General features: G+C 41.9%; 2 protein-coding genes across 3 annotated transcripts in view; one reads left to right on the top strand and one right to left on the bottom strand.

Moving 5' to 3' along the window:
- The window catches only part of klf8 (Kruppel like factor 8), a 70530-nt gene extending 65587 nt beyond the window's left edge, over positions 1 to 4943 (bottom strand). For both annotated transcript variants that reach the window (XM_030068209.1, XM_030068210.1), the window contains exon 1: positions 4597 to 4943. In XM_030068209.1, the coding sequence (XP_029924069.1) occupies positions 4597 to 4623 (27 nt within the window). In that variant the 5' untranslated portion in view covers positions 4624 to 4943. The remainder of the gene's footprint in view (positions 1 to 4596) is intronic.
- A 1221-nt stretch (positions 4944 to 6164) lies between these two features.
- On the top strand, positions 6165 to 15112 carry rbm41 (RNA binding motif protein 41). Its single transcript, XM_030069519.1, has 7 exons — positions 6165 to 6264; positions 7879 to 7995; positions 8980 to 9181; positions 9690 to 9894; positions 11515 to 12074; positions 13199 to 13346; positions 14838 to 15112. The coding sequence occupies exons 1-7, from the start codon at positions 6191 to 6193 to the stop codon at positions 15017 to 15019; spliced, it is 1488 nt and encodes a 495-aa protein (XP_029925379.1). The 5' UTR covers positions 6165 to 6190; the 3' UTR covers positions 15020 to 15112.
- Positions 15113 to 15361: the final 249 nt, after the last annotated feature.

Raw genomic sequence — 15361 nt, 5'->3', positions numbered from 1 at the left:
TCTCATCCCGAGCAAAGTCACTTCAAGGCAGAATATGCCATTTCCAAGCGAGGCCACCCCAGCTTGTTATGAGGTGGTAGCGAGTGATGAAGCTTTCAAAAGAACAGAACTTAGAAATGCCTCAGGAGTTCAGGACGCTCTTTAACCCATCATAACCAAACGTATATGAGCATTTCACTCCATTCTTTGTATTTTTGTGTTCAATTAACATCAAAACATTAGACTCCAGACAGATATTTAAAGTGTTTGATTAATTCTGTGGGTTATTATTCTTGGCGTGAACCTGAGGGGTTTCCTCCTTCCTCAGCCTCATCATCAACATCAGTAAACAAAGTGGAGCGCCCGCACATTTGAAACTGCATCGTCTGCCTTAAAGATCGGTCAGTGAGTGCCATTTTTGTGCCCAAGTATTGTGGGTGGAATTTACAGCCCACCAGCCGATTTTAATATTTTTCGGGTTTATGGTTTTCACTCCCCGGACACTTTTAGCTGAGCAGAAGAAGAAGCAGAAGAAGAAGCAGAAGAAGAACAAGAAGAAGAAGAATCATCTATCTGCTTTATATTGTAGTTTTTTATGTTTCTACTGATGCTGCTGTAACATAATAATTTCCCAGTTTGGGATCAATAAAGTAAATCTATCAATCTAAGAGGAAGAAGAAGAAGAAGAAGAAGAAGAAGAAGAAGAAGAAGAAGAAGAAGAAGAAGAAGAAGAAGAAGAATAGTGTTCCAGATGATTTGCTGCTTGCTAACAATAAAAATAAAAAAACAGCACAAAAACAACAGGGTTTCAGCCCTTCAGGCATGAACCCCCAAAAACTGCTCAAACCTGGCAGAGGAGGGAAGGAACATTTACTTAATGACTTAGATACAATTTTGAGACTCTGGCACTGGAATGTATTCCATCCAGTGAGGATTTCTACTTTTCCTGCGCTACCTTTAGTTGTCTCTGACAGCTGGAGTTACTGGTTACTTTGCAGAAGAAGCTTTTCCATGTGAAACATCAGATGTGCTGCATTGTGAGAGTGTAGACCAGCCAACAGGACATGGAGCAGTCACAGCTACAACATTAAAATACTGCTTACAGGTTAATGCATCAAAAATTTAATTCTCTGACAGGAACAATTCTTCAAAATCACAACTTTTACTTTTCACACTGAACTACATTTCCTGAGAATATTTCTATACCTTTATTGGAGGAACATTTTGAATGCATGACTTTTAGTAGAGTATTTTTCTTTTATTGTATTGCTGCTTTTACTTAAGTAATGGATGTGAAGAATTTCCAGCACTCACTGCTCAGCTACAATACAGCTGTACTATACTTCATCTTATACAGAAAGGGGAACAAATATTAAGGGTGCTCCTAACAATATAAACAGAACTTACTGTCAAGTCAGCTGGGACTGAATTTTAATTAAAAAGAAGCCTGCTTTTAGCTATTGACTGCTGCAATTTGAACCAAATATGTACATACATACCATCCAAACGCTTGACATCTTCTGCTGAATCCAGACAGACCAGATGTAAAGCAATCTGACAGCGACTTTTGACATGACAACCAGAAACCACAGAGGCACCTTCACACAGTACAAAGTCAGTGGAGAGGGCTGAATTGCACTACAATATTATTTACCATTGACCAACAAAAATTACTGCTAAAGACCATGCAAGAGATTTCCCTGATGTTTGGCACCAGAGCATGGCGGGAGTAAATTGTTTTAGCGTTGTGGTAGAACACAAATGAAAGTCATCCGTTGACAGGCACTTAATGAAGCTGACGCTGCTGCATCCAGGTCTGGAAGTGCTAAATGAATCAAAGTGAGTTAGACTGAATATCCATGTTTAGTGGTAGTGTAATGTAAATCACAAAGTGACAGAGGTGTGTGTGTGTATGTGTCTGTTTGCATGACAAACTGTGTGTGTATGAGGGAGTGACAGAAAGAAAATTGGCATGGAATTAAAAAAAATCTAAAACGTTTAAAAATGGTGTGAAAGCTTGATTCAAAATATCAAGTTGGATGTGTAATGAAATTAGAGATGGAGAGCATGTGTGTGTGTGTGAGAGAGAGAGATAGAGAGAAAGAGAGAGAGAGATAGTCACTGAGTGAGGCACAGAAGAGCGAATGCAAATATACACTATTCTAGAATGGGGGAATTAAGGTTATTAAAGTTCCAACATAAAATATTAGAACAGTAGGCAACAGTCTTATTCTCAATGGAGCAAACTGCAAGACTTTTAATGAATGACACAGAAAAAAATACAATACAAAAAAAATCAACTATTTTTGCGACTTTCACTTGATCCTTGCTACAAAAAAAAAAAAAAAAAACACCCCAAAACATTTAAAATGGATCACATTTCATTTAAAATGGAACAGCTGCAGTGAAATCATGCATTTCAGGCCACAACAATGACAAATAAAGCCTGTGAAATCCTGGAGGGACGGATGTATCTTCATGTGCTGCCGGGATTATCAGATATAGGAACTTCACATCAAGCAGCAGGCTAACACCTGACCACTGCTCCAGAGCAAGCCGCACGTGTCATATTATGTGACCCATCTGACAAAATTCGACGTACTAGCGAGCATGCACTTGCAGCTTCTGCTAACAGCGTCTCAGCAGGAAGAAAAACAACATATAAATCCACCACCAGCTATCTTTTTATTTTTCCAGCTCCTACAGAACTATGAGACATGAACTTGAATGCACCATTGCCACTGTTGTATCAAATGAGCTACAGAGTACAAGGCTAACTTTAAAGATGCAACTCATCATTATTTTCTTTGTCCATTAATCTATGGGTTACATTTTTAAATAAATCAATAATTTAAATTCTCTATAGACTTTCTGTGTCAAAGTGTGAGCAGTTAAGTCTTCAAATTTCTTCCAGAAACTGGCCGGCAGCCAAAAAAACCCAAAGCATTAAAGGAACATTTAGGCACCCTTAGGCAAAATCCCCTTTCCTGACTTCCCCAGACTGAGACAAGATGTTTGATACCATTTTCACCTCTGTACGTCCAGTGGTTTGGTTCCCACGAGTAGCATTTCCTGTTAGCTTAGCATAAAGACTAGACGTGTATGGGAGTTGTTAGCCTCACTCCATCAAAGTGAAAATATAAACCTTACAGCAACTCCAAAGGCTCCAAGACATTTCAAGTACACAGGAGACACTGTGTAAATAAGACAAAGCTTCAGAGTTGCTGTAAGGTTTATTTTTTGTACTTTGACAGAGGCTAACAACTCCCATAGACTTCAAGTCTTTATGCTAAGCTAACACAAAATGCTACCCATAGGAACTGAACCACTGAACGTACAGAGGTGGAAATGGTATCAAACATCTTGTCTCAGTCTGGGGAAGTCGGGAAAAAATGGGATTTTGCCCATAATTTTGGCATATTCCTTTAATTTCATAATAATGATATGAACAGAGAAAATTCTGAATGCCTCTGCGTCTTGGTGAAGCTACACTCAGCAAATGTTTTGCATTTTTTTTAAGTTGATGAATGACTGGAAAAAAAATTGTCAATCAACTAATTGATAATCAACTCATTGTTCAGATACAGACACCCAACAGTGCACAAAGGATGCTATTAGAACGATATATCGTCATCATATCATTATCTAGAGGGGAATATCCATGATATTGATATGTCAAAAGGTAATGATATGGACAATATCAAATTTGGGGTTAGGGTTAGCCTAAGACAGCGGCTGGTCTGTTCTGATCAGTGAAATACTTTGTGAACTAACTGCATTTTCTGCATTCAGCTGGTATTATTATGCTGCCGTTTGAAGAATACTTAATTTTCATAGTTGCTGCACTTGAAATTTCAATAAGTGTGAACCCATAGTTGTATAGTATATCGCATCGCTATCGAGATATCTGGCATAAATATTGAGGCATAAAATTTTGTCCACATCATGCAGCCCTTGTCCATGTGCAGTACTGCTGGGGGCTGTGCACCTGGCCGGCTCCCAGGGTTCTGCGTGCGTGCGTGCGTGCGTGTGCGTGTATGTGAGCATGCATGTGTTTGTCGGTTTCGAAAAAAAAGGGGGCTGCTGGCCCTTTAAAAGCTAAGATGGTGTCCTACAAGCTGCAGTTTGCTGCCTTCCGTTTCCTTCCTGCCTCTCACAGATCACAGTGCATTTAGAAAAAATAAAAAAAAAATTGAACCTCTCAGCTCGCACACTCACATACACACACACACACACACCGAAAGAGAGAGAGAGAGAGGCTCTCTGTATTAAGCATGAGAATGACAGCCCCTGTAACCCTGATATTCCACACCGGGAAAAGGCAGAGAAACGCAAGTCCAGCCCGCTGTCGCCAAACTCTCACCGTAAATTGCACAATTATTACGGCTCGCCTGCAACGGATCGCACCAATTTCCTGTGACATTTACATCTGCCTTTTTGTATTTTTATCTTCTGCTTCTTCTTTTCTTCTCATTCTTAACATGGCACATGTTGAGCTGACAATGTCAACTCCACTTTATGCCGCCAGATCACCCCGACAGTCGCTCTTGTTTTTTTTTTTTTTTTTCCTCTCTGGCCAGGGCTCAAACTCAATAATGTTGCAATGTGCGGACTTACTTTCTTGTTACGGGTCTCCGTGTGCATCTCGGTTGCCGAAGCGGTGCGGCGGCGGAGGGGTGGAGCGGCAGGAGGGGGTCGGTCGGGGCTTTTGGGTGTAGCTGTATCTGAATAAGAAGAAGTGTACTGGGGGGGTGCAGTTTTCCACCTTTACAGTCAATTTTTTCGGGGAGAGAAAGCGGTCAGCGCCTCTTCCAGTGGTGTTTTTTCAGTTCATATCCGCAGCGTCGAAGGGCTCCCTTTCTTTTTTTTCTGCCCCCTTTTACCAACAACAAAATAAAAAATAAAAAAAAAAGAAAGCCAGAGTCTGTGTGTCTCTCAGGCGTGTTGTTGCCGTGTATTCAAGGGCTGGGCTCTCTCTCTCTCCCTTTTCCTCCTCCGCCTCTCCCTGCTTGTGACCCCACCCTGCGTCCCCACCCCTCATCTCTCTGTCAGTCAGCCGCTATGCAGCCTGCAGCCCTGCAGCCTGCAGCCCTGCAGCCGGAGACCCGGTGGAGGGGCTGCAGCCAAAAAAAAAAAAAAAAAAAAACAGCCAACTGCGCTTTGGAACCGTGCATAAATTGCATGTGAATTGCATTGCATGCGAATTGCGTACACACCCCACCCTCCCCCACCCACTGCATCCCTGTACACCCCCCCTCCCCAAGCCTGCTGCATTGGGTGCTCACTGTGTAATAGTACTGTGTGTAATAGTGAAGAAAGGCACCCATGTCACCTTACTGACGTCAGCCAGCAGGCTAATTGAGGACACTTCAGTTGGGAGGGGGGTGCACTGGAGGCTCAATAAGGCTGTGCAGTATATAGCATTTTACTGAGCACAGCTCAGATAGACACAAAAATAGATAAATAGATGTACTTTACTGATCCCAAATTGGGAAATTCTTGTGTTCTTGAAGCAGGTTGTCCAGACATTGCACAGGAAACAATAATTGGCTGCATAAAATATACCTCTTAACACTAGGACAAATATACATTTTTAGAAATATTAAATACAGTAACTAACAAAATAAATAAAGTGGGTCAATACAAAGAACATAAGAAGAAGGAAGACAAAAGCTATACCCTATAAAAGTAATAAAAAATAAAATATACTAATATACCCCAATATAATATGCATAGAGCTTTCACCTTGTAAGCTTTGTATGTACTGTGGGTGTAATGTATAAGATAAGCCAAATAACTGTCATGTTAACGAATGGGATGTGACGTGGGTAGGCTGCTAACTACACCCTTCTCATGAAGCAGGGTGTGGCACATGAACGTTTTTTTCCCCCTCTCTGGTCTTCAAGGCATATTCTACCCATGTATGATGCATACGATTAAGGCCGTGTGCCTCCATGCGCCGTTTGGACCAGCTCAGATTTTGAGCTGTTCCAGAAATAGAAAAAAACACGAATCCACAGCAAGCAAAATATCTGCAAGACAGAAAGAGAGACAGCTCCAGGCAGCCTGAGCAGCCAGGCTGAGGCAGATCAGGTTTCATTCTTATAGTGTACATCATATCTTTAATAAATGCATACAACACACGCATATTTTTTGCCCAAATTCTGTTCTGCTGTATATTATGATCGTATTCGACTGTGACCTGCCTGCTATGAGTTTTTCCTACATTTCCCATGATTCCATACGCCGGAACAGGCGGGACAACGCGGAAGCAAGTATGCGACGGTAAACAACACTTTGAGCTCGGTTGCCTGAAGATTTTCTTGGCTTTTGAGACAAATATTTAAAGTTTAAATATCGGTTTTACACCACCAGGGACATAAACTATGTCTTCATAGGTGTTTCGTTCTTGTCAGTTGGCCGTTCCGTCCATTAAACAAACTGCTGTTGTCATGGAGATGCAGCTAGCGATATTAGCCACTCTCCGTATTAGAAGCTCCTAGCTAGGTAACGTTAGGTGACATTGGCGAAATACATTGGTGTTTTCAGATCCCAGTTTATCTTAATGTTGACTGTCACTTCTTATTGTCTTCTTACGTAAACCAATGTCACGTCTAATAATAAGCAATAAAGCATTTTAAAACGTTGGACAGACATGTAGTTTGAGAATATCAGTTACCTGTAGATATTTTAAAGGAAAACGTCATATCGTCTCTCTGAAAAGATGGAAAGAGATTGTCTTTTGTGTGCCCCCTTGGTAAATACAGGGCCATAAAGTTTCCTTTCCTGCTGCCTATAATGCTCAGGGCTTTTTTGTTGTCACAGTAACAGGTGTTCATTCACTTCTCTGTTTGGCACTGAGCTCATAGTTAGTGCTGCTGTTGGACTGGACTGCTTTTTATTGAGAGACTTTTCTGCCCCCCCTTATGTATATAAATAGGGAGGACAAAAAAATTAGAAACACCTCGAAATATAATGTAGTCTAGTACAAGACGTTTGCAAACTACAACCTCAATAATAAAAATAGAATGGAATGTACACATTCTTCACAATGTCAGCAGAAGAGCTGTTGCATTGAACTGCATTAGGTTGTACAGGTTAACATAATAAAGTGGCCACTGGGTGTATATGATGATAAGTGTGTTTCTTTTTTTATAATCACAAAAAAGCCAGCGTTTATGCATTTAACTCAGTTGTCATCAGGAGTGGAAGTAACTGTCCCTAATTACAGTTACTCACGTAATGTCATTGTAATGTCATTTTGTCCTTAACTACATTTTAATTCAGATCCATTACAGAGAACAAAATAATCAATGACAGATTGTGGAACCTTTCACAATAAAAGCTCAGTCAGCAGAGATGAGAAGCGGAAGCTGCTTCTACTATGTTGGTTCTACTTTTTTGTCAGTTCCAAATTTCACAATAAAAGCTGCACCATGAAAAACTGCAGATGGTCGATGGAAGCAAGGACCATGTCAGACTCAACCACCATGTTCTGTGCTTATTCCACATTGGTCAGTCGTGTCTACAGGGTCCTCACTTCAGTTTAGCGTAATGCCCCTTTAACAGAATGTAGTTTGCAGTGGGTTCTCTCCTCCTTTTCTAACTGCATGGAAAAGATCACAACTAACAGTTACTGTCTCTGTTTGAGGAATCTGCTTTGCATCATAGTCACCTTGCACAGATTCTGTACCAGCTTGTAGAGAAACACCCACAGGTTGTGGGTGTGATTCAAACTAAGTTCATACATGTTAAAAGCATGTACTTCTGTAAAACACTTTCCTGCTTTCCACAGTCCACAGAGTATCACAGGTTAAAAAATAATGGGGTGTGACATTGAAATTCTGAAAGACAGCATCAGCCAAACATCTAAATTGTGGTTGTGGTTGTGTTGGTCAGAGTGAGCCGTCATGCCTGTGAGGAAGGCCCACTGCTGGAGGAGCAGGAGACAGAGGGCCAGCGGCGGCTGCACAGCCTCCTGTTACAACAGCTACACACTGATGTCAACATCGACCAGTGAGTGAACAAAATCTGTAACCCCCAAAAGTTTGTCCGTGATCATTGGAGAAACACCCCTGACAGAGTCATTTGTAGCTAACAATATAGAATCAGTGGATGCTTGTGGCTTTAGATAACGACTTCACACACAGTAGTATCATGTCATTTTAAAATAAGCTACTTACATTATCAGTCGCACAAAATGTGTTTAAATGTTTTACTGTTTTAAATGAGTCAGAAATTGATTCGTTTTCCTCATCTAGTTTGAAATCGAGGTGTGCTCATATTGCTGGGGAGAAACAGTTTTAGGGGGGTTGAAATTTGGCACAACACAGCTGTAAAGGGATTTCTGGTGATTTAACACATTGTCTGGCAGCCATGTTGTAAACTTTTTGTAAACTGTTTTGTTCACTGATGATGGTGACTTGAACATTCTCTTTGTCTAAGGCTAACTAGATTTTTCGAATAGAATCAGACCTATAGTGATTTTTTCACAAGGTAAATATATTATAACATGCAAATATATGGAAAATCTGTTTACATAAAACATGTAAATGTTAGAGCTGCAACTAACAATTATTGTCATTGTCTGTTCATCTGTTATATATATATTTTTTATTAATCGTTTACTCTATGATGTGTCAAAAACCCCCTTAGTATCAATTTTATAATGATACTGTATGAAGAAAGAAAATCTTAGCATCTTAGTGAAGCTGGAATAAGACAATGTTTGACATTCTTACTTGATAAATTACTTAAGCAAATAAATCATTTAAAATTTTCTAATCAATTTTCTATTGATATATTGACTGATCAGTGTAGCGATTAACCACTGAAGCGCTGAAATAAATCACCATTTGTGTTAGTCAAGGTCTTAATATTGATTTTCAAGTGCAGTGAGTTTTACTTTCCTTTAACTCGTTTCACTTTTTTACAAGGAAGTGTCACATGCTGTGTTTTCCTTGGCAGAAAAGTCATTTTGGGATAAATTCTCCCTCACAGATGCGTAGCCAAGCGACAGTGTTTCGCCCCGGCGGCACTGTACAGGCCATTTGGTGAGCAGGCGGCTGGCGTGCGGAGCCTCTCCCAGTTTCAGGCTCTGCAGGACGGGGAGAAGGAGCTGGCCAGCCTGAGGGAGCTCGGCCTCACCGACGCCGAGATCCAGCTGTGGCAGAGCCAAGATGACCCTAACGCAACGGACAAGGTGAAAGAGCCAGCCTTGTTTTTTAAACAAGATTGTACAAAGATTGTGCAGCACTTCAGGCACAAATCTGTTAATATCCAGAAATGCTCCAGAGATTTCTAATACTTCACAGGGTTCATTGTATCAGTCAGGGAGAACTACTCATCTTACTTCATTTTCTCCAATTGGAATCCCCACATTGGAAAAAAAAAACAACTTTAAAACTTCAAAAAATCACTCATTCATCACTTACTGGAAAAACACGGGTGTGTTCAGTATCTGACAGAATAATTATGTCACACTTTGGGGAAAAATGGTCAAACCACAGATGAGTTCAACATCTGCATGTGTATAAGTCAGGTTCTTCACACAGCTTGACAATTAATAAAACTATACTTATTTCAAAATCAGTCATTCTGAAATTGTCAGAGCTCCCTGTGCTTAATCAGTCATAGGGAAAACACCGATAAACACATTCAAACCTTGTCCGACAAACTAATTTCCACCCCACATCTTTGTGTCCATCCAGTCCCGTGGTGTGTGTGTGGCTCCCGGGGCAAAACAGCAGCGCCTGCAGGCCATCAGAGACAAGATAGAGGCGCGGGCGGAGCTCCTGTCTCGCCCACAGCGCTTCTCCGCCAGCCGGCCTCTGTCCCGCAGGGAGATTGAGATCGAGCGGGCGCTGTTCCAGGGCAGCGACCGCCTCGGCTTCCTCACCGCACTTTACCATCGAGGTAAAGTCACAGCGTGTTGGTGTTCCCTCAGTGTATAGACTCATACCAAAATCATCCCTCTGTCGTCACCTCTGAGCCACTAGAGGTGTGTGTTGGTGTGTGTGTCTGCAGAGACCCTGCCCTCTGCCTGGAGGTTCTTGTTCTGCTGAGCTCAGGACTCTTCTGGGCAGCGACCTTTGGGCAGTGGGTGTGAAGCTCCCAGCCAATCACAGCTCAGCGCAGTACCAGATCGATAGCACATCCACATCCAGTAGAACGCTACAAAAATCACAGAACCGGAAAAATCAAAATCTAGTGAGGTGAAACACCAAGCTGACAAAGCTCGTTCCAGAACGAGAGTGAACCTGGGGTTAGCCTTCACCTGCTGGTGAACACTGAGGGAGAGGAGGAGGATGAGGAGTGTCACCATGTTGGCCTGTTTTCTGTTGGACAGGTACAAGCTAGTGAGACATTTTTTTTTCCTAGGACGGCAAGCTTACATTTTGGGCATTTCATTCCGTTATCTAATATATATACTATGGGTTATATTAAGCAATTCCTTTGAAGCACTCTGCACTCCAAATCCCTCATTGTTCTCATTGTTAGCTGCTCTGGGTAAGAGTGTCAGCCCGAATGCCTAAAAAAAAAAAAATGAAGGTGACGAATTCAGCCAGTGCATGTTTTTGCATTTCTCTGCAAGTGACCCAGTTTTGAAGGGATGTTCCTCTCACACTGAAAAGCATTTTATTGGACTGTAGTTTTAAGATGGGTTGGTGGATTAGTTTTCAGAAACCTAGCCTCAAGGTGTTTTCTCAATGCAGAAAATCCAGTGAAGCCAACTATTAGCATGCCTTGTAGCTACCAGTTGCCATAAGAGACCTACTGATTTTGCTTGTAAGTGTGATTTTGGGACATTTATTGTCATAGTGTATGTTCTATATATATTGTTTGTGTACTGTTTTGGCCTTGTATTGTTTTCCATCAAGGGCCCATTTGAAACAAGTATTGAGTGTGCTTTTATTTGTTATCCTCTTAGGTGTACATATATTTTTACATTTTTATGCAGTTAATCAATTAAATCAGTCTAACCTGCAGAATGATCAAACAGGAATTCAGTGCTAGAGACATTAATGAAATGCAACAACTGTATACTGAGAGTGGGACTTTGTGCAGGTTAGAATGGAAAACCCCAAGCGGCTCATAAAACATCTCACCTTCAAATGAAAAGAAAAGGGAAAAAACAATTGACATTTACATTTCGCACTTTCGTCATTTAACTCCTGTTCTTACTCAGAGCGCTTTGCATTGAGTCACAGAGGAAAACACTTCAGTTTGTAAATCCAAAGCAAAACAATAGCAGGAAGGTCAAAGGTCAGAGCTGTAGCGCTCTGACAATATCCCTTTGAGCCTGTAGTAATCATATGAGAGAGAAGTGCTAGGAATATAAATTAGAGTTAAGGGAAAAGATAGGCCAGATTTGTAAGAGCTGTTAGAGTGAAGTAAAATATTCATTTGGGAGAGAAACAAAATCTAATTAACAGCACAGCAGGATAAATGACGTTACAGCAGCCTGGAGGGAAGAAATACAGAGAAATGCTGTCAGGTGATCTCAGTGGTGTTTTTTGCATTTCCTGTTGGCAGATGAAGACAACCAGGACAGCCAGCAGGGGGCGTCCTCCTCCGATCCAATGGACTCTCTGTACAGAGACGTTCTCAGCGAGGACAGACAACAGGCTTCACCGCAGGACTCACAGGGAGAAACTGATGCACCACCAAACGTGTCTACACCTGGTGCTGCTTCTCACCAATCACAAAGCTCACAGAAAGACACAAGCCAATCACAGCCGTCACAGAAACATGCTGACCAATCAGAAGGCTCTGCTTATTGTCAGCCAGAACCGCTGGGCAAAGAAGAAAACGGATTATCTGGCCAATTGGAATCAAGTGCGGACCCCACAGACCAGCCTCACACTCAGGACAGACAGCAGCAGACGCAGCTGGCTGCTCCAAAACAGATCAACGTGAACCAGCCAATCGGCAGCCTGCGCGCAGTGAAGGAGGCGGGGCAAGGTGGACCGCTGACCATCAGAGGGGCGATAGAGAACATTCCCGATGAGGAAATCCTGAAGAATCGGGAATCTATGGAAGGGATCCGGAGTATCCCGAGATTCTGCAACTACCAGCCTGGAGAACCGTCTAAGGTATCAAGAACCAGCAGAGAACCGGGCAAAGCAGCCAACGCGTTCCCAGCAAATTGCTCACTATTGTGTAAACCAGATGTGTTAACAAGACGGCCACAGCTAGCTGAGCAGATGCTAGGCTTAGCTGGCAAGCTCACATTAAATTCACACCAAATCAATCAGATGTGTCACTGAGAAACAGCACAGAAAGGGACATTTCTGTCTCGTACTGCCAACATGGCCAAGATGTAACGTTTACAAATGCACTCAGCTCTTCTCAGCTGTCTCTGCCCTTCAGTATGGCCGCCAATTTAAACTCAACACACAGTCTTTTATTCCACAGCTGAACTCACACTTCCTTGTCCATACCTGTATACTCCCCATTCAAATTGGCTTGAAATCAGACTGTCCTACTCATGCAACAATGGAAAATGCAGTCTTTCCCTCATAGAAATTAAATGCAGTTTCCTCTAAAGGCCACAGCACACCAGTCAAACATTCCAGCAAACATAATTTTTTTAGTTCGGTGTGCCACTGGCAGTTTATTTTCACAAAGACTCAGACATTGAAAGCCAACATTAGCATGTTCTCTGTTGGAGAATGTTTTATGTGCCATGAGCTTTAAAATTGTGCTGCACACTTCGTCACTCATAAAATCTATTTGTTTCAGTTATATAAAAGAAAACGTGTCATAGTATGTAGGACCAAGTGTTGGGCAAACCCACAGTTTTTTCCAGTATCTTCATTATCATCGTTCATCAAACCTTTGGTCTGGGACGTCCTGGTGGCTCACTGGATAAGACGGTGTACCACTGAGTCCTGATCGCAGCGTCCAGGGTTTGAATCTGACCTCAGGCCATGTCGTCCCCTCTCTCTACCCTGCCTTTCCTGTCTTTAAAACTTTAAAGTCTTGGGAACCACTGAGGACCAGTCCTCATTTATAACAAGTTAAATCAAATATAAATACAAATAAAGTGATCAAAAGAGAGTACAATACTAAATATTACGTAGTTGTTTAGTCTATAGAAAGGATCTGGAGTGTCCACAAGGTACCAGATAAATCATTTGTTTGTGCTACCCACTGTTAGTGCTCTTTAAAAATATCAGTCAGTCTATGGTACGTTTGCTTCAATACAATGATGCAGGTGCTGTGTGTGAAGAACCTGAGTGCACAGGCATCTGCCGCCCAACTGGTGGCGCTCTTCTCCAGGTTTGAGGTGGAGGGCGGCCCGCCGATTGTCTACCGCCTGCTGACGGGCAGGTTGAAGGGTCAGGCCTTCATCACTCTGCAAGGTGAGTGCCACAAACATCCAGCCACGAGAGATGAGCCACTGCTTACATCCTCAGATTATGTTTTGTTTTTTTTGTTGTTTTTTTCAGCAATGTATTTCTTTTCCCTTTGATGTGTCTTTAATATTTGTTTTTGTCCATTCTGGGGTCAGTTTTACTGCACTGTGAAATAACACACTTGCATTGTGTTCCATGATGTTGGTAGCTTTAGTTCTGGTTGACACAGTTCTGGTTGATTTGCCCAATCACAGACTCCCACTGATCACATCATTAGCTGTGTTTACATGGATATTCCACTAATAATCAGAACAAAAATGCCTCATGTAACCACCTCAGTCAGAAGAGACTGGCCTGATCAGAGGGAATTTTCAATCAGGTTGAATGAGCTGCTATAAACCTTTGATAATCTGTTCAATAGGAAAATATCAGCACCTAATAACCATGTAAACTGTTCGTCTGATGGTTTCCCTCTGGTTGGAATGAATCTGTCCTTTCTGCTCGTGTTTGAGCGATGCATCAGGTGACATGAAAAGTTTCTAGGACGGACAGAAACACAACTTTTTTGTTGTAAAGATTAAATCTTTAAAGGATTGTTGAACGTCTGGAAAGGCTGTGAACCACGAGTCGTTCAAACAAGTTGTTTGAAAAGATGAATGAAGCCAGAATCCAGCGAACCAGCAAGCAAATCAGAAAGCTGCTGGGAAAGTTTGACGGCTGCCTTGAAGGCTAAAACCAGCCAGCCAGGCATCATTTTTACAGTCTGATGAACGACCTGATGGGGGCACCACCACTGGCCAACATGACCTAGCCTGCATTATATTCATATTTGCAGCAGATTAGCAGCCTCCCAGCAGGCGGAACCAGTTTGCGCATGTTATAAAAATTCTATTAAATTTCTGGTTAAATGCTTTGGGACATGTAAACACACATCTTATCAGATCACTTTATTTAGCCTCCGTGTAAACAGTGAAGCTGGAATCTCAGATCAGAATGATTTCAGTTGGGTTGAAGAAATGTTTTCCATTGTCACAGTTATTGTGTTATTTCCCTGTAAATTTGTTTGCACAGAGCAAAGTGAGCCCAGGAAGTTCAAGTTCTGCTGCTTACATGTACAGTATGAAGTGACAGTTCAGTTAAAATTAGTTTTGTGCCACGGTTGTTTTGTTTACGTTTAGGCAAAATCTCTTCATAAGCCACCTTAGTGTTTTTCTTTTTTGATATTCTTAAATAATGCCAGTGTAATTTTTTCTCTTCCCTTCACTATGAACAGTGTAAACTCAGCAATATATTCTCCAGTCAGAAGCTCCTGCTGTCTGCTCTGCTGCAGGGTTGATCAGCCTCCCTGAAGTCATAGACTGTTTTTGTTTTTGGTTTTTTTTGTCATAAAACCCACCAAAAAGAGCTGAGAGACAGACTTATCCTATAGATATATTTATCAGGCCATGTACTTTCCATTGTACCAACCATTACAAGGTGTTTTTTTCCCTTTGGCAGACACAGAAACAGCCCAGAAAGCCTTGCAGTTGGTCCATGGTTACCGGTTGCTAGGGAAACCTGTGGTGGTCGAGTTTGGCCGTGAGCGAAGAGAAGAGCAGAAACACAAGGAGGAGGAAGTGGAGGAGGAGCAGGACCAGAAGAAACAAAGAGAGAGCAGAACAGTTCTCCCAGCCTCGTGAACAACTCTCACAGAGGGATTGATCAGTGTTATTTCTGTCTTAAGTTACAATCTCTGGACATTTTCAAATAAATAAATCCATTTTGCTCCTCTCTGTCGCTGGCTGATTCAGCCTGTATCCAGTTCATGAAGTTTTTCCATTTGCTGTCTGAACACTCAGTGTCCAGCAGCTCTTTTGTGCTGCACAGGCAGTGATGCTCTCCACATTTCCGGTGTGTTTGAAATAAACAAAAGAAGAAGACGTGCGTAGTTGGCATGAGCAGCGATAGCCACCATCAACAGAGAATCACACTGCATGATTGACAGGTGAGCTCTGGGTGAACACACAGCAATGAGAACCTTT

Source organism: Myripristis murdjan, chromosome 14, assembly GCF_902150065.1.
Source record: "Myripristis murdjan chromosome 14, fMyrMur1.1, whole genome shotgun sequence".
Taxonomy (NCBI): Eukaryota; Metazoa; Chordata; class Actinopteri; order Holocentriformes; family Holocentridae; genus Myripristis; species Myripristis murdjan.
This window is presented reverse-complemented; position numbering and strand designations above follow the sequence as displayed.